The 13,562-nt window shown below is 36.7% G+C and overlaps 1 protein-coding gene across 2 annotated transcripts in view; it reads right to left on the bottom strand.

Moving 5' to 3' along the window:
* Window positions 1-13,562, bottom strand: part of wdtc1 (WD and tetratricopeptide repeats 1) — a 63,716-nt gene that overhangs the window by 4,987 nt on the left and 45,167 nt on the right. For both annotated transcript variants that reach the window (XM_028819883.2, XM_028819884.2), the window contains exons 10-15: window positions 12,837-12,912; window positions 10,493-10,589; window positions 6,937-7,110; window positions 3,527-3,762; window positions 2,792-2,960; window positions 1,545-1,737 (exon numbers count right to left, since the gene is read on the bottom strand). In XM_028819883.2, coding sequence (XP_028675716.1) covers window positions 1,545-1,737; window positions 2,792-2,960; window positions 3,527-3,762; window positions 6,937-7,110; window positions 10,493-10,589; window positions 12,837-12,912 — 945 coding nt within the window. The remainder of the gene's footprint in view (window positions 1-1,544; window positions 1,738-2,791; window positions 2,961-3,526; window positions 3,763-6,936; window positions 7,111-10,492; window positions 10,590-12,836; window positions 12,913-13,562) is intronic.

Genomic DNA, 13,562 nt, shown 5'->3' with positions numbered 1-13,562 from the left:
AAGTTCTGGGCCCGGGAACGATTTTGTCACGACAATGCAACTTTGTGTAAAGCTAAAACAAGATCCGAACATGGAGTGAAAGCATGCATGTCAAAATGATTTTACTTATTTTGTGGTTGTTTTGGAGTCATGTAGGGCAGATAACGTTCTACCCTCTTGCAGATTTATTAAGTGTACAGCGCAGTGTGTTGCTGTTATTCATGCTGCACGTATGGGAAGATTTTTACAGAGACAAATGTTAAGAAAGGAATTTGCAGCTTTTCTTGCCTACTACAATGCGTAAAGTGATAAAAATAAACCATTTTTAACTCCAATGGTATTGAATGAAATGGGAATCGCACTATCTGACTTATCACATCACTGATGTCATGTCTGTTTTCTGTACTCAGGCACGTTTAGCGATCACACTGTTCCCAAATGCTACTTCCAAGAGGGCCAGGGCACGATACATTTGGCCTGGCACAGAGCGATCACGCTAGTTAAACGAACTAGACTTTGTGGGGTTACATGTGGTCAAACATGCTCGGGCACAAAACAAATCGAGAGAGTGAGGACACCCTTAAACTGCATCTATGTACATAACATAATGACACCAGTTTCTCTGTAGTTAAAATAAAAATACACTTCCTATGCTTATTATAAGTGTATACCTTTCTCTCAAGTTTAATTCTTTTAGAGTTATCTGACCTATACACCATCTTGATCTCCTTATTTATGGAATATTATATTACTCATTTTGACGCTAAGGGCTCTAGTGTTACTTTTGAATTTATGCCATTATTAGAATCCCACAGCCATATGTTTCTTTTTTGCATTTTCTACACATAATCAGAAGGATACAAGTGACCTTATTTGTTAAATAGGTTTTACCATAATATGACAATTTTTGATGCTCCTGATGATAAAGCAATCTGGAAAGACCTTGAGATTAGCACGGCCTCCCAGCGTAACAGGTGTTCAATAATGTTTCATAAACTGAAATGTTGTGCCTTGATTCCATCTGGTATTTGCTTGTCTAGGTAGTACACCATCCTTGCATGAAGCTATAGTAAGTGTTTCACATGCTAAACTTTCAAAGTACAGCATTGTTTTTGAGCTCTCAGATCAGTTAATAATCTGTCGAACCAACATAACAAACACAAACTATGTTTAAATGTGGATAAATGTAGATAACTGTTTGCACAAATGTATCAGACCAACACAGCAGAGTACAAAGTGGCAGTAAGATCACTCCCAAAACAGTCCTAGAACACTGCGTCCCAACTATCGAACTTCTGAAACCTGTTATAAAAGTCTCAGACACTGAACATCAGTGTACTAAAGTTTGAACTTTCCATTCATTCTTAAGAGATAATATTCCCTAGGGCTCTGGATTATAATTTCTCTATCTTTTCATGAAATGCTAAAAATCCTTCTACCACTTTCTAGAAATACATAACTTTAAAATATAAGTGCTCAACCAAACATGAAATAGCAACAAATTAAGTAAAAATAGATACATACTGACTTTTAAGAGAGATAAAAAAAAAAGTCATGTTGAGTACCTCAGGCCGAGGATTCCAAAGTCGCACTACAGGATCAATGCCACTAGTTGCCAAAAAACAGTAGCTAGGATGAGGTTGAAGGCAATTCACTATAGACTCATCTCCCTGAAGAATTCGAACAAGATTTGTTGTTTCCTTTTCCCAAATGAAGAAAGATCCATCATCTGACCCACTTAAAATGTACTGTCCCTTGCTAAAGTGAAAAAAAAACCAAAATACAATAGCTGATTATGAATTGCTGACAAATCAACACACCTACTGTTACCAAATATTTCTAAATAGAAATACAGTGATCCCTCGCTATATCGCGCTTCGCCTTTCGCGGCTTCACTCCATCGCGGATTTTATATGTAAGCATATTTAAATATATATATCGCGGATTTTTCGCTGGTTCGCGGATTTCTGCGGACAATGGGTCTTTTAATTTCTGGTACATGCTTCCTCAGTTGGTTTGCCCAGTTGATTTCATATAAGGGACGCTATTGGCAGATGGCTGAGAAGCTAGATTGCTTACTGTTCTCTCTCTCTTGCGCTGACTTTCTCTGATCCTGACGTATGGGGATTGAGCAGGGGGGCTGTTCGCACACCTAGACGATACGGACGCTTGTCTAAAAATGCTGAAAGATTATCTTCACGTTGCTATCTTTTGTGCAGCTGCTTCCTGAAACGACATGCTGCACAGTGCTTCGCATACTTAAAAGCTCGAAGGGCACGTATTGATTTTTGACTGAAAAACAGACTCTGTCTCTCTCTCCATGCTCCTGACGGAGGGGGTGTGAGCTGCCGCCTTCAACAGCTTTGTGCCGCGGTGCTTCGCATACTTAAAAGCCAAACAGACCTATTGATTTGTTTGCTTTTGTCTCTCTCTCTCTCTCTGACATGCTCTGCTCCTGACACGCACTCCTTTGAAGAGGAAGATATGTTTGCATTCTTTTAATTGTGAGACAGAACTGTCATCTCTGTCTTGTCATGGAGCACAGTTTAAACTTTTGACAAAGAGACAAATGTTTGTTTGCAGTGTTTGAATAACATTCCTGTCTCTCTACAACCTCCTGTGTTTCTGCGCAAATCTGTGACCCAAGCATGACAATATAAAAATAACCATATAAACATATGGTTTATACTTCGCGGATTTTCTTATTTCGCGGGTGGCTCTGGAACGCAACCCCCGCGATGGAGGAGGGATTACTGTACTGCAAGAAAATACACAGTCAATATAAGTTTGATTTGATCTTTAACCTCAATACCTGCCAAAGAAGTTTGCTTCTTTGATATCTGTAGTAGTATTGCAGTGCCCACAGTATCTGTGTTTGTAATCAAAACTTCTCTCTCGCAAAATTACTTCATCATCAGAAACAGAATCTTTTCTGCCAATTGTCCGGAATCGAATTGAACTTCCACTCTTCTTATCATCAGCTTAAGCAGAAACAAGTTAAAAACTAAATTATTGATTCAGAATATTTATGTAACAAATAATGACACAGAATTAAAAAATTAACAAACACATGAATGATAAACACTACCTACTATAAATGCCCGTTTATGAAAAGGCAAAAACTATAGATGGTAATCTAGTCAACATTTCAGGGCAACCCATACAGATATTCAGAAATGCAGTTAAAAATTGTTCCCCATGGAGTGAGATGTGAAAATTAGAGGTATGTTATGAATGTACTGAAAAGCCAATTTTACTTATCTAAAATGTTCAAACATTTAATTCCCAAACTACATGACAAAGGGAGTCAGTGAAAGCAAGCAATCTTATTTCTAAGAAGGATAAACAGTAATGTTCAGTAGTTACAGTATGTAAATTAGTACAAAAGTTTACCCACATTTTAACACCTTCATTATTGTTTAGTTATTATTTTCCTAAAATAACCAAAGAGCATAAAAGTAGAAATAAGTGAGGAAAATAAATGTGAAAAAAACTATATATAACCCCCCCCCCCCCAGAAAACTAGTAGCAAATAAATTATTCTCACAGTTGTCACTTTTGGAGAATAGTGCAGCTTTAATATCCTTATCAAGGGCATCGCATGCACTGCTGTGGGCCTGTTCAGGAAACTTTCCCTTGAAGTCATCTAAGCACTCTAGAGCCTCTGCCACATATTTCAATTCGAAGAGACAACGTGCAAGTCGAAAGTGTGCTTTCAGGTGACCTGGGTTTAGTGAAATGGCTTTAACACAGTCTCTCAGAGCATCATAATGATCTCCATCCCTGGAATGCAGTAAAGATTCAGTGTCAAAATTCACTGTAAATGTGGAGAACTGAAATACAGTTATGAGAGAATCTCAGCATAATCAGCTGCAGTAATAATGATAACAAAAGACACTTTCTCAAACACAATAATGTACCCTTCAATACAGTGGTTTAAGTGGGTACTTCACTCAGTTTCATCTCAAAGCTCTAAACATATACACAAGCTGAGAGGATTTCACAGATGGTCTTGTGATTTTTTTTTCTATGTTTATATCCCATTTGCTTTTTTGTTCAGCTGCAAGGTTTAAATATAACATTTTCAAATCCACTTATTCCAAACCTATCCAGGCAGTACTGGGTACAAAGCAGGAAAAAGCCCTTGCCAAGGCACCAACCATCACAGAATCACCATTTTTCAGATTTTTAAAAATTACAGTAGAAACATAAAATAACACGTACTTCTTTTGCAATTGTACCACCTGCAGGACATTCATCTGCCAGTATCAGATAAACTGATTGGTCTAATTTCTTCATTGTTCACACTGACAGGTGAACCAAACACGTCAACAAAACAAACCCCTTCATGCATGGACTAGAAAAAACAATGTACAATTCAGCAGAAAAAAGTGAAGAAAAATAGTTTGATAAACTTTGTTCAAAAACAAAATGTACTAGATGTTCTGAAACAAAACCTCAAGAGTTTTCCAAATTAAGAAAATTTTCAACCAGCAATTTAAAATAATTTCTCTGTCTCCTAAACATTGCACTGAAACTTAATAGATGTTAATGGGGCATAAAAATAAACTTAAATACAGGGATAGCACACAGGCAAAGTACAACAGCATGAGACTTTCAATCAGCTCCACTTCTGGTATCTATTCATTAGAGCTTTTGATGATAATGCAAATTTTATATATACTTAAATGAAAACAACAAATAGGAAACAATAATCTATATTATTATATATTATCCCTCATGAATGCAATGTTCTGTTAAATTTAATAAAAACAAAGAGCAGACATAAAACAACCCACTCCTTGAACAAGGCCTAGGAGAGGCATTTGCTGATAAGCACCTGATGGCCACGTAACTCACATTGTCTATAAAAAAGTGGCATGGAACCACTATGTGGGCTCACCTAAGTGAACTGTGAGGGCGAGGTGCAATGCCAGTCAGAAGATAAGGAAGAGTGGGAATGACTTAAGATCATATCAATGAAAACTGGCTCTATGGCATTCAGTATTAACTTTTTTCGTGGAAGAGGAGTGGAACTCATGCAAGACATTCATAAGCACCATTTAAGATATACAGTAATCCCTCGTTATATCGCGCTTCGCCTTTCGCGGCTTCACTCCATCGCGGATTTTATATGTAAGCATATTTAAATATATATCGCAGATTTTTTGCTGGTTCGCGGATTTCTGCGGACAATGGATCTTTTAATTTCTTGTACATGCTTCCTCAGTTGGTTTGCCCAGTTGATTTCATACAAGGGACGCTATTGGCAGATGGCTGAGAAGCTACCCAACTTACTTTTCTCCCTCTCTTGCGCTGAGTTTCTCTGATCCTGACGTAGGGGGATTGAGCAGGGGGGCTGTTCGCAAACCTAGACGATACGGACGCTCGTCTAAAAATGCTGAAAGATTATCTTCACGTTGCTACCTTCTGTGCAAGCTGCTTCCTGAAGCGACATGCTGCATGGTGCTTCGCATACTTAAAAGCTCAAAGGGCACGTATTGATTTTTCAGTGTTTGTTTTTATCTGTCTCTCTGCTCCTGACAGAGGGAGTGTGAGCTGCCGCCTTCAACTGCTTTGTGCCGCGGTGCTTCGCATACTTAAAAGCCAAACAGCCCTATTGATTTGTTTGCTTTTGTCTCTCTCTCTCTCTGACATGCTCTGCTCCTGACTCGCACTCCTTTGAAGAGGAAGATATGTTTGCATTCTTTTAATTGTGAGATGGAACTGTTATCTCTGTCTTGTCATGGAGCACAGTTTAAACTTTTGAAAAAGAGACAAATGTTTGTTTGCAGTGTTTGAATAACGTTCCTGTCTCTCTACAACCTCCTGTGTTTCTGCGCAAATCTGTGACCCAAGCATGACAATATAAAAATAACCATATAAACATATGGTTTCTACTTCGCGGATTTTCTTATTTTGCGGGTGGCTCTGGAACGCAACCCCCGCGATGGAGGAGGGATTACTGTAGTTGGAATCACCTCCTAATTGCAGCACTGGCTTTGTAACCAAACACTTTGGTCCATGGCGACTATCATATGGCCTCAAACTGGTTCTGGAAAGTCATTCAAGTACCCAGGAAGGGGAGGAATGAATTTGTCCAGCCTGGGTATCCTGTCTGGGAAACCAAAGAGTTAACTTTCTGTTATTTGCAGATGATGTTGTCCTCTTAGCCTCATCAAAACATAATCTCTGGTGTGTCCTGGAATGATGGTTCACAGTCAAGCGTGATACAGATAGAATACAAATTAGTACTTCTAAATCCAAGTTCACAACCTTCTCCAAGATCCTACAGATAAAGGATCAGGCGCCCTGGAGTATTGTTCAGACGTGAGGGTACAGGTAACTGAGATTGACCAGTAGATCAGTGCAGGTGCAGCAGTTTTACAAACATTGTTTTGGACTGTGGTGGTGAAGCAGAAACTAAGTCTGCAAATGAAGCTTTAAAATGACAAGTCGGTCTACATTCCCATGCTAACCTATGATCATAAGCACTGGGTAGTGACTGAAAGATAAAAGTGGCTACTAAAAGTCCAGCACAGGGCTGCAGGGCTCTCTCTCTGTCACGATATGGGATGTCCTTAGAGGAGAAATAGGACTGATAGGAGCCATTTAAGGTGGTTTTGGCATGCAGTTCAGATGCTTCATGTGTGCCTTCCAACAGGAGGCCTGAAAACCATGGCCCACCAGAAGAAGATCAAGTGGCAGATCAACAACAAGGTGGAGAGATTATATCTCTCAATTGACTTGGGAGTGTCTGAATCTGGAGGAAGTTGCTGGAGATAGGAAGATCTGGTCAGCCCATTTCAGTGTGCTGGTATTATCAATTTCACTAGGAAACCAGGCAACATGATGATGTTGATAAAATAATAAACAAAAATATATGGAATATTTCTTTGCATAATAGGTTATGAAAGGTTGCATATTATTCTTGAAAGCATTCTGTCAGTAACCTACCATTTCCGTTTCATATAAGCAGCTGCCCTGTTCCCATATAGCATTGCATTTTTTGAAGCATCCTTGATACCTCGACTGTACAGCTGGATAGCCTGAGTCCACTGCTGTCGAGCAAAAGCATCATTTGCCTGTTGTTTAATTTTTTCTAAATAAGGTGGTAAATCTACTTGCACGCTGAAATAAAAGAAAATAATTAAGTTGTACATTTTCATAATATGGTCTATCCGAGGCAGAACAACACCACAGCTTGGGTTTTGACTCAGAATAATATTGTAAAAACTTCATTATTGTTAAAGATTAAGTCATTTGCTGCCTTTGAGCTGCAGCCCTAAAATGTCATCATGAAGATATCAATGATAAATGCAGCATGCCTAGTTATTAGGTTTGAGATAAAAAAAAATCTCTACAACTGTGTTCTTTTTTAAGACTGCTATCCCTTTTTTAATCATTTACTAATTATTGATTCACTTATTGCATTTTGTATATAAGCCCTATATCTTATGACTATGAATTAATAAAGCTCAGCAAATGAATGTATGGAGAAATGTGTGTGTTACACTGTACAAGGAATGATATAATAAATGTATACATGACTATGTTTTACCATTGAAACTGTCCTATCTCTTCATGACAGTCTAAAATGGTAACACAACCACACAACATAAAACATCCAATCAGAGGATTGTGATACCTGATGGAAAGATCATAGGATCACGCTTACCATCAATGAGATTTACCAGTAAAGGCAGCTATAGTAAAGCATTCCTAGTATATGAGACACAAACTGTTCTCACCTTCAGCATTGGAGTAACAATACTATAGCACCACACCACAGACTAGTTAGGCCAAAAACAAGTGACATGGACGTCTAAAACACCCTGATGTATGAAAGTCATCTTTTAACTCTAAGGCCGTGAAATTTCAGTGTTTGCTGCAAACATCACAAATTAAGTAAATTTATATAAGACCAGGATCAAGTGCTACTGAATTATAAATTTGACATATACAGTTTGCCTTTTAGTAATTAATAATAAGAGATCCAGAGTAAATTTAAAATTAAAAATTAAATAGACACACATGACATGGAATCATATTTTGGATATTCTGTCGTAAATGACAGAGACACTGTGAGCCTTTGTGGTATTCAGCTGTAACTGTAGTTCTCCATCTGTATCATGAGCCAGTGCAGGATGTAGCCAACCTAGGACTGTAAAGTTATTTAAGAAACTTTTATAAGTGCCTAAAAAAAGAAATGCCGCTGTATGTGTATATAAATCTGCATGGATGTTTTTCTGTTACTTTTCCAAAATTGTGTTTTATATTTTAGATGCATGCATGCGTTATATTTTAACTACACTACAGTTAGGTCCATAAATATTTGGATAGAGACAACTTTTTTCTAATTTTGGTTCTGTACATTACCATGATGAATTTTAAATGAAACAACTCAGATGCAGTTGAAGTGCAGACTTTCAGCTTTAATTCACTGTGGTGAACAAAACGATTGCATAAAAATGTGAGGCAACTAAAGCATTGTTTTAACACAATCCCTTCATTTCAGGTGCTCAAAAGTAATTGGACAAATTAAATAACTGGAAGTAAAATGTTAATTTCTAATACTTGGTTGAAAACCCTTTGCTGGCAATGACAGCCTGAAGTCTTGAACTCATGGACATCATCAGATGCTGGGTTTCCTCCTTTTTAATGCTCTGCCAGGCCTTTACTGCAGCGGCATTCAGTTGCTGTTTGTTTGTGGGCCTTTCTGTCCAAAGTTTAGTCTTCAACAAGTGAAATGCATGCTCAATTGGGTTAAGATCAGGTGACTAACTTGGCCATTCAAGAATTTTCCACTTCTTTGCTTTAATAAACTCCTGGGTTGCTTTGGCTGTATGTTTTGGGTCATTGTCCATCTGTATCATGAAACGCCACCCAATCAATTTGACTGCATTTAGCTGGATTTGAGTAGACAGTATGTCTCTGAACACCTCAGAATTCATTCAGCTGCTTCTGTCCTGTGTCACATCATCAATAAACACTAGTGTCCCAGTGCCACTGGCAGCCATGCAGGCCCAAGCCATCACACTGCCTCCACCGTGTTTTACAGATGATGTGGTATGCTTTGGGTAATGAGCTGTTCCACACCTTCTCCATATTTTTTTCTTGCCACCATTCTGGTAGAGGTTGATCTTGGTTTCATCTGTACAAAGAATGTTTTTCCAGAACTGTGCTGGCTTTTTTAGATGTTCTTTAGCAAAGTCCAATCTAGCTTTTCTATTCTTGAGGCTTATGAGTGGCTTGCACCTTGCAGTGCACCCTCTGTATTTACTTTCATGCAGTCTTCTCTATGGTAGACTTGGATATCGATATGCCTACCCCCTGGAGAGTGTTGTTCACTTGGTTGGCTGTTGTGAAGGGGTTTCTCTTCACCATGGAAATGATTCTGCGATCATCCACCACTGTTGTCTTCCATGGACGTCCAGGTATTTTTGCATTGCTGAGTTTACCAGTGCTTGCTTTCTTTCTCAGGATGTACCAAACTGTAGATTGTGCCACTCGTAATATTGTAGCAATTTCTCGGATGGGTTTTTTCTGTTTTCGCAGCTTAAAGATGGCTTCTTTCACCTGTATGGAGAGCTCCCTTGACTGCATGTTGTCTGTTCACAGCAAAATCTTCCACATGCAAGCACCACACCTCAAAACAACTTCAGGCCTTTTATCTGCTTAATTGATAATGACATAATGACAGACTTGCCCACACCTGCCCATGAAATAGCCTTTGAGTCAATTGTCCAATTACTTTTGAGCCCCTGAAATGAAGGGATTGTGTTAAAAAAATGTTTTAGTTGCCTCACATTTTTATGCAATCGTTTTGTTCACTCCACTGAATTAAAGCTGGAAGTCTGCACTTCAACTGCATCTGAGTTGTTTCTTTTAAAATTCATTGTGGTAATGTACAGAACCAAAATTAGAAAAAAGTTGTCTCTGTCCAAATATTAATGGACCTAACTGTATACTTAAGACTAGTATATAGTGCACTGGGCTTATTAAGTGAAAGTGCACTTTAAAAGAATAAATTAAGATAGACATTTCAAAATATTTTACCTTCAAGGCTTAATTTTAAAATATATAATAAAAATAATAAGATATGGCTTGGCTAGTAAAGCCAGCAAATGTTATCCTAACTTGCAATTGTTGCTACCAGGATTAGCTCTAGACCCCACAATACTAAACTGGATGAAGTAAGTCTGAAAAAATTATGTATATATTACAATTTCAACTAAATTATTGCTTACAGCGATTTGTCCGATTAATGTTAGATGCATACAGTTTCACTTTTTAGTTTCTAATTGTTTAAGATGGTAATTAAGAGTGTTAAGTTTATATAGTAACATAATGTAATTGACTATCCAGCTCCATCTCTTTTAAGATAATTCTAATGATAAAAGCTTAAATAATTTTAAATAGTTACTTAATGCAAAAATAACTGAAAACTAATTTTGGATCCTTCATGCAATTATGAAAAATAAACAAAAAATGATGATAATAATCACATTACTTGCTAATGATTTTACTTTCGGACAATCTGAATTTGTTGCTTGGTAGGTGAATTCCATTTGAAACCCCATTTGTTGATGTTTTACCATTTTGGACTTCTATAAAAACAAAACATAAAACTGTCACATTTTTGTCCCAAGGAACTGAGTGAAGCTATTCAGAATCCTAAAATATATAACAATGAAAAAAATATTTGCCCTCTTTCAAATTACCAGTTTTATGTCAAATCTTTGACACTGAATTTTTGCAGGTATGCAACCAAAATCTAATATTTGTTCATTCATGTCACATTTATTTTGCAAAACTATATATTTTTTTCTTTTTCAAGAAAGTTGTCCACAGAAGCTGTCAGGATGGAAAAAAAAGGCACATTCGCACAGTTTGCATCAAATTTACATGCAATGACTGCAACCGAATGATTCCAATAATTCAATATCAGTCTTTTAACATCATTGTAAAGGAATTTATGTCCACTCTCCCATGCTCAATTGTTTTGATTTCAAAACACTAGTAAATTTTTGAGTATTAACAGCTTGTTTCAAGACTGAGGAACATGTAAGATTGAGGAATATATTTTTACTAGGCCAAAATTACAGATTTAAAACCTTAACTTTGCTCTTTTCAGCCATTGTGATGTAGACTTTCTTTTGTATCACCGTAATTCTTCATGACCCAGTTACGCTTTAGCTTCACCTCCTGGATGGATGAACAGACATTCTTCTTAAACCTTTTCAGATACAAAACAGAATTCATGGTTCCTTCAATTATGGAAGCTGTTAAGATTCTGAGGAAGCAAAGCCTTTCCATATCATCATAAAACCACCACAATGTTTGACGGTATGGTGTTTATACGGATGAATGCTTTTTGCTTTATGCTAGATATGATGGGTTCCACATCATTTAAAATAATCCACATTGTCTCATCTGTCAATAGAATGTTCTATCAAAACTGATGGGGATTATTCAGGTACTTCCTGACAAATAAGAGAGGAGTATCCATCCATTCATCCATCCATTATCCAACCTGCTATATCCTAACTACAGGGTCACGGGGGTCTGCTGGAGCCAGTCCCAGCCAACACAGGGCGCAAGGCAGGAAACAAACCCTGGGCAGGGCGCCAGCCCACTGAAGAGAGAGGAGTAATAATGTTTATTTGGTTAGGAGCAGTTTGTGCCATGTTGCTATCCACTGAAACCCATTTTTGCCCAGCGTCTTTCTGGTTGTGGAGTAATGAGCATTGACTTTTGGTTGAAGCATGCAAATCCTACAATTGCTTGTATTTTTTAAGGATCCTTTATGACTTATTGTGATTGTTTTATGTTGCACCTATGGAGTCATTTTGGCAGGTTGGCTACTCCCAGATAGGTTCAAAACTGTTTCAAAACTTTGTTTTCAGTTTGGAGATTTTAGCCTCACTGTTGTTTCAGTGATCTCAGTAACACTTTCCAGACTGATGGATATTACCATCGTTTTTGTGATTGCTTCAGGAATTTTCTTTAATCTTGGAATTTTGTGCTTAATCTTTTTGCTGGCCACTGCACTGTGATGGTTAGGATGAAAATAAGTTAATATTGTATTGGTCATTTTGAGAAGAGTTGGTTAAACACAGCTGGCTCGATAATCAGCCGATTCAAATAATTCCTTTTATTTGGTTAATTTAACTTGGAGACAATTGTTTTCCCAATGAAAGTTGGTGTAAGAAAAAGAGTATTTGTTCACTCAGGTGCCATTCATCTAATATTACATTTGGATTGAAGACCCAAAAATATTCAGTGTCACAAATTTGCAACAATAGTGGAAACCATGAAGTGGGAAAATACTTTTTCATAACACTGTTTCTCTTTTCATAACTTTGAGATTAACTGATTTAATTAAAAAGAGTTTATATTAACCATTGAAAATTATCCATCCTTCTGATAAAAAAAAAGTTTTATTTTTGATCCATCATTATTCTTTTGAAAACATTTTAAGGGAATCAAGAAAAAATGTGTGGACAATGCTTACCACTAATCTATGAGCCTCTACAACAGAGCTACTGTGCAAGGCCTAGAAATTATGACTTTTGCAACATTAATCTAATTCTGGAAAAATCACTTTATCATTAGTACGGTCACTTATTAAAATGAAGTGAAATAAAATTCAAATAATATTCTTAATATAAGGGGGAAAACTAAAGCAAGATATTTATAAGAAAAAGGCTTAGAAATAAATATTAGTCTAGTCTTAATGATGAATTCAATTTATTCTGTCAGGACATACACCACAAATAAAAAGTAAAGTTGTCCAGTTCTGGAAAAAATACAATATTTTGTTGTTGAATTTGCACAAGATTGCAATTACTCACCTCCTGAAGAATGACTTTTTTTTGGTAATAGAAATGTATACGGTCTCTGTTTAAAAGTCAAATCAAACAAATACACCTGCAAAATATATTTTAATGGACATGTAGTTAAGAAAAACCTTTGCTCTCAGTATACTCCGCTGCAGACTTAAATAGGACAATTATAGTATAATGTTCTAGCTAATATTCATTGTTTATATACTTCAAAACTTGGAACTGTAATGAATATAAAAAGAAAACAATTTTTCATTTGAATTTCTAAATATTAAATGTTGTTGTACACAGATAAATCTAAAATTATACTGTAAATATGTTTTCTTTTGAATTATTTGTAGAAACTAACATAAGACAGATGCTTCAAAATGTAGAAGCTAAAAGAACTGACCCTAGATAAGAAGTCAGTCTATTATATGTCACATTCAAGGACACACCTTACTTCATACATACAGAACTAAATTAGAGAAACCAATTAGCCTTAGAATACATTTTTTTTCAATATATCTAGTCATAACAGTATCGAGGGTCCCCTGAGAAATGTGCACATGGGCAGAATGCATAAACTTCAAACAGTGCAACTCAAACAAATGTCTGTCGCTACAATAATATAATATAATGCAAAATACAGTACATAGAAAGCGGAGCTTGAAAACGCAATTTGGAATTATGCACTTGTTTTAGACTGAATCTCTTTATTAACAACTAAAATGTAAAATATTATTACAAGTGAAA

Source organism: Erpetoichthys calabaricus, chromosome 14 (genome assembly GCF_900747795.2).
Source record: "Erpetoichthys calabaricus chromosome 14, fErpCal1.3, whole genome shotgun sequence".
NCBI classification, from domain to species: domain Eukaryota; kingdom Metazoa; phylum Chordata; class Cladistia; order Polypteriformes; family Polypteridae; genus Erpetoichthys; species Erpetoichthys calabaricus.
The sequence above is the reverse complement of the archived record's forward strand: the minus strand, read 5'-3'. Positions and strand labels throughout refer to the sequence as shown.